General features: G+C 38.9%; 1 protein-coding gene across 1 annotated transcript; it reads right to left on the bottom strand.

Annotated features, from left to right (window-relative positions):
• Nucleotides 1-856: 856 nt before the first annotated feature.
• On the bottom strand, nucleotides 857-7,752 carry G6PC2 (glucose-6-phosphatase catalytic subunit 2). The gene is made up of 5 exons (XM_065881109.1): nucleotides 7,535-7,752; nucleotides 6,850-6,959; nucleotides 4,326-4,437; nucleotides 2,161-2,276; nucleotides 857-1,368 (listed from the first exon to the last, which is right to left on the bottom strand). Exons 1-5 carry the CDS (start codon nucleotides 7,750-7,752, stop codon nucleotides 857-859), a joined length of 1,068 nt encoding a protein of 355 aa, XP_065737181.1.
• Between the last annotated feature and the right edge of the window lie 889 nt (nucleotides 7,753-8,641).

The following is an 8,641-nucleotide window of genomic DNA, read 5'->3' as shown; positions in this document are numbered from 1 at the left end:
TTAAAATATTGGAAAGCACTACCATAAAACAGAGACCAAGAGTTAAGCAGAGATTCAAGTCCAGACAGTAACCTGCCTGTTTCCTTTCCTGTGGATATGTAACCATAACTAGAGCTACTGCTGGCCCCATCAAGACCCTGCTTGCATGGTCTAAGTCAAACAGCATATGGTATTTTAATGTCATTTCTGAAAAAATAGCTGATTTACATGGCAAACATCATAGAACCTATGTAAAAGCATTCATTCTTACAGATTTTTACCTCTTGAAGAAACAAAACATGGTGTCATGGAAATACATATCAGAAGATTGGGTTCTAATTCCTGTTCTGACCGTGGTGTGATAACGGTGAGTTCTTTCACCTGAATAAACCTATATTTCCTTATCTGAACACTGAGGGGATCAGGTTTGATTGCTGTTAAAATGCCCACAGGAGCCAGAAGCAGCCTGACTTTAAGATATACTGGGGGGCCTGTAGGGTACTGAAAACTGTGATAGCCTGCAAAGAGCATGTCTCCTACTGGGGGCAGTCAGCAACAGTGGATTGTCTCCAGGTGGGAATGCAGGCCCTGTGTTACCATATTGTCAGATTTTTGGGGAAAATACAGAAATTCAGGGTTTTGTGTCAAATATCCTGGTTTTAAATGTTGGCAACTAATCTAAAATAGGAAAAAAAAAAAAAAAAAAGACCACCCCGAAGGCCAAACTAATCATACATGTGAATGGATTGGGTCCTATGGCCGCCATTTTGTGACCTCCAAACGGAAGCTTCCAGTCTCTCCCTGCCCTGTGGTCTCACTGGAGGATGGAGGAGGAGGGTCACCCTGGGGCCACAGGGCACTAACCCTCCGCACAACTCTAATTAATCTTTTTTTCACTTGGTTTCATTAACATATGAATACAGTAGGGAATCAGGGCAACCACAGTCAGTGGGATCGAAGCACTTTTACAGAAAGACAGCATGTAAAATAAATACTCCGCATGAGTCGGGATCTTGACGAAATGGTAGAGCTGCAGTGTGGTCAACGAGGCCAGGGTGCAGAGCAGCCGGAAGCTCAGCCTATAGCCGTTTTCCCCTCTGCAGCTCCTAAGGAACATCTCCGAGTTGATTGCAAAGCCCAAGCCAAAGAGGACCCCAAGGTTTCTCACGAGTCCAGCAAAAGGCGTGGTGTCAATGTGGATCCAGTCAGGGTTGGCACACCACTTCTTGGCTACGGGCACAGACCACAGCAGGTCAATGTCAAGCAGTCTGAGAAGCAGGTAAAAGCCGAGTGCAAACAGGAAGAGGAAGAGGTTGGTCTTCAAGTATGTGCTCAGGCTGGCCGTTTGGATCCTTGGAGTGTGTTCAAAGGCCTCTGCCACAAGCAAGCCTGGGGATTGGAAAGAGACACTGAAGATAACTGTCTGCCTTTGAACCTCTCAGGAATTATTCCTCTCTGCATTAACGAATTTAGCCATAGTTTTCAATGATAAAGGGCTGTAGAAACCTAGGTTCTATCCATTTTCCAAAGCCCTTTTTTAAGGCAGTAACTAAAACCACACTTGCCCCATGTCTTTTCACCATCCACATTAGTGCAGGGGCATGGGTCAGGAGTCCAGGGCACTGAGTGACAACAACTTCATAGGCAGAGCACTGATCTAGGTGCTTGCAATTCATTTTTCAACTGCCACAGCCAATTAACGTAGAGAGCCTTCAAAAGGTACATGGGGCTGAACAGTGTAAACTCAGTCATGGTGAACGCTGCCTTGGAAATACAAAGCAGCTGCTGAATGAAGCCCACAGTCAGGTAATAATCACTGCAGGTGTTTCAGAGAGAATGGCATGGTGTGCAGGTTGGAAGGCCTTATTAAGTCCCCCAAACCGAGACACAAGCACGCCGTCCTAAGTGGTGGTTTAAGACTTGGACTCAGCTCTAGCCACACTTCAGAGAAGCCCACCTCATGAAGAGGTAATGGGTTTATCCTACTGAGTGAGAATGTGCATTGTGTCCATGGAGAATTTGAGAGGTGTGTGGAACCCCTTAAGCTCCCAGGGTAGCATTAAGTATCAGTGGCTTGATAGGATTACCTGAGATTGGGGAACATTAGCAGAGAGAGTCAACATAAAACAAAGGACACTAAAGCATTCAATGACACAACTAAAGGTAAGTGATCATATTTACCACCAATTACTCCAAGAATAACTTGATGAGGAAAATGTGTTGCTATGAATACTCTGGAGATGCAGACACTGATTTGAATCAACCAAAAAAGACTCCAAAGAAATGACCAGGTGAGTCTACGATGGAAGAATAGATACAAGCATAAAAGGCAAAGAAATTGTATCATTCATAAAAATGCGGGGGGCGGGGGAAGTGACACCAGATGATCTCTCTCAGAGGAATCTTCTAGCTGTGATATAATATCATGATTCTAGAGTTTTTTCTTCCAAAAATTTTTTCTATGTACTCCATAGGATTTGAAAAGCTTTAACAGATGTTTCTACATTCATCAATGCATTAAACTTAACCAGTGCTATATCCTGAGATTTTTAATAAATGCTATAAAAGGAAGCCAACTTGGCATCCTGATAATTATTTTAATGAAGTAGGGGAGATTCAAGTTTGGGGGAATTATTAATGTCCACAACGATCAAGAACGAATTATATATATTTTTTGCTCCTTGTCATATGTGCTTCCTCTTTCCTCTCTCAGCCTCTCTTTGCTTGAAGAAAACTCACTGGAGAGGCAGCTGCCACGCTGATGAAAACACATGAGCATTCCATCAAGGGCAAGTTTTCACTGGGTTTAATTTCACAGACTCTCAAGAGTCCTGGCTCCTTGTTTTTTGACACATAGAAAGTAAGGAACAGAAAAGTGACCTATGGGTTATATGTCTTGGATTAGAAGCAGCAGTGTGCAGAAAACTTATAAAACTATTTAAATCCAAGCAATGCTCATCATTTTAATAAAAAAAGAATTAGCAATAATGAGTTCTAGGAATCCTTGAGTGTTCTGAATGATTTGTTCCTGATAATTGGACCAAACTTTGATTGCTGAAAAATTAAGGAATAGAGAGAAACAAGACTTTCAAAGAGAAAGTAAGCAGGAGTTATCCATATGGAAGAAGAATCAATAAGGGTGTGGTAATGTTTAGGTAAGGTGTAGGCACTCAGTACATTTTGATGGCTGAAGGAAATGTTGCAGTTATAAGAATCAAAGAGGAGTCAAGAGAATTTCTTTTTAGAAGAAACAAATGATTTTCCAGGTTTGGGAATTGGAGGAGCAAATGAACTAACAGAGAAAAGGTGAGGCTTAGCTAGATTCCTACTTTGAAAACTGTCTACGGATAGAAAATGCTAATTTCTTTAAATTACAACAACTCTCTACTGTTGTTGTTTGAGATAATGAATACTTTAAGGCATACAGGTCACAGTCTCATCAGGATAAACTTTAAAGATACCCAAATTCCTTTGGTTACTTGTTTTGTATATTACCCAATATTACTCTGAAAAGTAGAATATGAGATGGATCTTGGAAATTTTTTATTATGAATAACTTATATAATGGTGTACGTTTCAGTATTTTTTATGCAATTAACTGACAAATCTTATCTAAGGTGGCCTAATAATTTATGATTAAAGTGGTGCTCAGAATTGTTTTAATGATAAAGTATATCAGGAAAGAAAAGAAGGAAAAAGTCTAATTTCTACAAAAATTTTGAATAATCTTAAAGGTCTAGGCCTTTCGGAATGTTATTAATCTACTAACATTAAATCCACTAACATTCAAATTTAAGTTTGTCTCTAGAATGTTTTTAATTAAAAAGGTTGCGTAGTCTTTAAAGCTAGAATATATTTTATTGACTTCAAAATCATTGGCTGTTCAAAGAAGAAAGCATAATTATACGAAAGTAACGGATACATTCAAGGGGAATGATGCTTCTCAAAATGTCTAGTTAATCTTAAAGCAAGGGAATGTGCATGCAAAAATACATCATTATATAATTTTAGATGACCTATTTGTGAGCTACCAAAGTGATTATTGTATTATGGATTACATTGTATTATTGTATTATGGATTATTGTATTAATGTACCCAAAGGCACATTTAGAAAGTCATTAACCAATTAAACATATCCAACCCTATAATGTAATTGCTGTGAACTAATTAAGGTATTATCTTAAAGCAGAATCTTAATTTTCTATTCATTTTGCTATTTTGGATATGATAGAATTGAATAAGCACATTTCAATAACTAAAAATACACTAAGCTGAATTTTTCAAAAGACTTTCTGTGTTTGAAACTGTCATGTTCCAGGGCTACAGAGACTGGAGCAAAGCTGACCTGTGCAGAGTGGTGAATGACTTATCCATCCGACTGATGGTGTGGCCCAGGGCAGCTGTCACCATGACATACCAGACACATGATGAGCCCATTGCGTGGCCAGATGGACTTCCTGCAACAAGAAAGTGGCAATCCATTTGAAAGGTGGTTAATAGAGTATCACTATCAGAAATGGACAATAGAATAGCACATTAGCCATGAAAATTACAAACAACTCAGGAAAAAAAGCCACAGGGCACAGGCTCTATGTAATGTTTAGAAATAGGTAGAAATAAAGAAAACTGAGTCAAATTGAGCCTCAAAATACTATTTCAAAAATTTTCCCCAGGTTATTCAAGTTCATCAAAGTCCAGAAATCAAAATGTTCAAGGGTAAGTAAGAACTCAGGCTGCTGCATCAGAAAATCTGCCACATCCTTAGTCATTCTTCATATCTAATTGTTTTTAATTGATGAGAAAACTGAAGTACTTGGATTGGATCTTGAATCAGCTTATTTTCCTTGGGTTGAAAAGTCAAACATCTAAAGGCTATCATTGCTATGTCTGATTTACCAACTGACTGCTGGGTACCAACAGCTACCCCCATGCCTATCTTTTGGCTGGCCGCTGCAGAAGGAGTCTTTGTCATTAAAAGGATGAGGGAAGCTATAAAGGGGTATTAATCCTGGCAGAAGAAATCAGCAGACAGGTAGCCTTTCTATTCCCAGAATGCCTTTCCCATGTTGCTTGATCTTTTTTAAAAAATCACTTTACTTTGATGTCCTCCCTGAGTTTTTACCAAGGGGAGATTCATTCAAGTTAAACATCAGTCTCTCTCTCTTTTTTTTTTTTTTTCCGCGGTAGGCAGGCCTCTCACTGCTGTGGCCCCTCCCGTTGCGGAGCACAGGCTTCAGACGCGCAGGCTCAGCGGCCATGGCTCACGGGCCCAGCCGCTCCGCGGCATGTGGGATCCTCCCGGACCGGGGCACGAACCCGCGTCCCCTGCATCGGCAGGCGGACCCTCAACCACTGCGCCACCAGGAAAGCCCAACACCAGTCTCTTTGAAAAACACTAAGTTAAATAAAGACTAATCTATTTCTTCTAGATCTGTTTCTTTCAAGTCTATTTCTTAAACAGGAATTTTCAGAGCCTTTTATATGCTTCATGACTTGTAAATCTTCAAGGAGTGAATGTAAAATGTATTATTTCTTTTCTTTTCTTTTCTTTTTTTCAGAAAATGTCTCATAAGACAGAACACATGCTGGGAAGTTCTGGGGTAAACCAAAGTACCATTTCAATTGTCTGAAAGGCTATCCATCCATCCATCCATCCATCCATCCATTCATCCATCCATCCATCCCACATTGCTTTCACAAAGATAAAATACACACCACCCTGACATGATGGAATGCACAGTCTATTGGAGGAGCCAGATATTAAAGAATTAACTATAATATAGTTTGGTAAGTACTATAACAGATGGATGTCTACTCTTATGAGAGCAAAAAATAAAGATATTCAGAAAACTTATTAGGAACTTACACATTGACTGTATTCAGGGTTAGTCTCAGGATGTCAAATGCCAAGAATTTTAGTCTATGTAACAAATTGTGGTGAGGTACAATATAACACAGTCTTAGAAATTAAAACAACGTGTAGTTTACCTTTATATATATATATATTTAAAAACCTTTTTAAAAATCTTAAACTCAACTCCCATAGTAAAGATTTTACACTCATACAAATCTTATAATAAAAAAGAAAATGGATCAAGAAGTCTACTTATATACTGTATACACAAGAGAAAAAAGAAATTTAAAAGAAATAATTATAAGCTTAGAGAGAATTTCTATAGGCAATAGTAATACCAGGAAGTCCTTATCTTTCTTACGGAAACTGTGTCTATTGTCTCCTCATTCATGTGATTCTCAGAAGATCTATAATAACTTTGAAAATTGCAGAGCAGCAGATAAAGCTACATTTCTAGAATTTTAATATAGTTTTGGGGTAATTTGTTCTAGCTAATTGTTTTTTGTTTGTTTCAGTATCAAACCATGACATTTTTCTAAAAAACACCAACTATAAAATCATGTGGGGCTTCCCTGGTGGCGCAGTGGTTGAGAGTCCGCCTGCCGATGCAGGGGACACGGGTTCATGCCCCGGTCCGGGAGGATCCCACATGCCGCGGAGCGGCTGGGCCCGTGAGCCATGGCCACTGAGCCTGCGCGTCCGGAGCCTGTGCTCCGCAACGGGAGAGGCCACAACAGTGAGAGGCCCGCGTACAGCAAAAAAAAAAAAAAAAAAAATCATTTGGGGAATATTCTCTTAATTAACCCTTTTACAAATAAAAAAAATGAAAATTTCTTACTCATAAAACTTTTGTCCTTTTCATTAGCAATTTTTGTTTATGGACTTTTAGCATCCTCATGCATGACATTTTCTTTAGTACGCTTTATGATATCGTCCAGTTATTAGCTGATAATCATGCACAATGGCTCTCTATTGTAATATCTTTAGTTAACCTGCGGCTGCTATAATTGCTTACCTGGACCTGTTTCACACGTAGTGGGGAACTGTTCAAGGCATGGACTTGAGTGATTTGGGTAAATCTGAGTTTCTTGGACCCACCAGTAAGGCCGATGACCAAATAATATCCTGTATTTAAAGAAATATAAATATGCATATATATTTAAATATACAACTATTACTTAATTGGAGACCAACGATTCTCTCCTATAAAAATGAGTCAAGCAGAACATTGATGGGGAAAACTCGTGATTAAAAGACTTTGAAAGAACTTGCTTTCTGGCCTGTGTCTCAATACAGAGGATGACAGTCATTTGGAGTTTGGGCATCCTAGGTTCCAATAAAAACAGGGACATTTTTCCTTGCAGGGGAAGTCCTTGGGTGCTTAGGATACTTAGACTGGAAATTTCAGAGTGGTTCCTGGAATTATCCATCTGTTCATTACGATGCTGCTCGTTTAACTCACTTCTTGGTTAATCACATCATATACGTAACAGTCTTTCGGAATTTTCTTCTAAGTCAGATCAAGTATACATTTCTATGCCTTTATGTAAGTTCTATTTAGGAATAGGTGTTTCAAGTTAACTGGTATGTTTGAAAGATTTTCCAGGTAAAACTATACACATCTGAAATGTGATCATTAAGACCAAGCTACAAATTTAAGAATAAGCTTTAGGAAAAATGAAACAAAACAGAAGGCTTACCATTTAAAAATAAGATTGAACCAATCCCCAACGACTGCTACCCATATCATCTTGGTTCCAACTGCCTGATTAAGTTGAAACCAAAGTGGAAAATAAATAGAAAAGATATTCCGGGGATCTCCAACATTGGACATAAAATTTAGAAAGCTGTAGTAAGCTCGGTAGTCCTTCTGCAAATGCTGAATAATGAGCACTCCGTTCCTATGAAGGAAATCCATCTTGAAAGAGAGGCAATTCTACACATAGAGCAAGTGGAGCCGAAGTTCTCTGAGTCCCACTGTTTTTATATGGTACCTTCATGGCGTGTCCAGCCATTACTGCAACATGTGATACCGACCATCTGTGGAGAGGGCATGTCTGCCCTCCTCTACTGAGAAGCTCATCTGTTTATGATTTTAACTGGTGCCAAAGAGGTGAAGTACATGCTGATCTGTGACAAGTAGAGGAGAAATTTGGGTAGAGACACAATGCATTTCTTATGCAATCTCTCTTTTGTGTGAACAGTTGGATCATGTTTGCTTGAAATTTTTTGCACAGCTCATTTCCTTCAAGGGCAGAGACATTAGCAATTTCTATGCTTAGCTAGAAGACTATGCAAATAATTACTGCATGTCAAATAGCCCTTAAAGCCATGCATTTTAATTTAAAATAGACTGTGGCTCTTTGACTATTTTATTGGGTCTTTCAGGAAAATGGATGAGTAAATATCTGGGCATGAAAAATTTATATGATACGACAGATTGTTTTCTGATTGCAGACTTTTAAATAAAAAATATTTTGAGATTTCTTTAGCAAAGAGAATAATATGATGGATATGGAACAGAGAAGGAAATACATGGAATATATGAAATCTGGAAGTAAATGTGTTGCTTTTTGACCATGAAGCCAGAAAGCAGAGCTAGAGATCACTGGGTAGTAGATCTCCTGGGTAGTGGAACCGTTAGGAATGAGGCATATTTTTATTGACTAGAAAATACACTTGAGAGCACGGGAGAGTTGCTCACGTGACAGATTTCAAAAGGCTTTTGACCAATCAGGAAAATGGTTTGCTGAAAACAGAGCGTGCATTACGAGTACCTGGGAAGCACCAAAACAAACACGTAGATT

This window comes from Phocoena phocoena, chromosome 7 (assembly GCF_963924675.1).
Source record: "Phocoena phocoena chromosome 7, mPhoPho1.1, whole genome shotgun sequence".
NCBI lineage: Eukaryota > Metazoa > Chordata > Mammalia > Artiodactyla > Phocoenidae > Phocoena > Phocoena phocoena.
The sequence above is the reverse complement of the archived record's forward strand: the minus strand, read 5'-3'. Positions and strand labels throughout refer to the sequence as shown.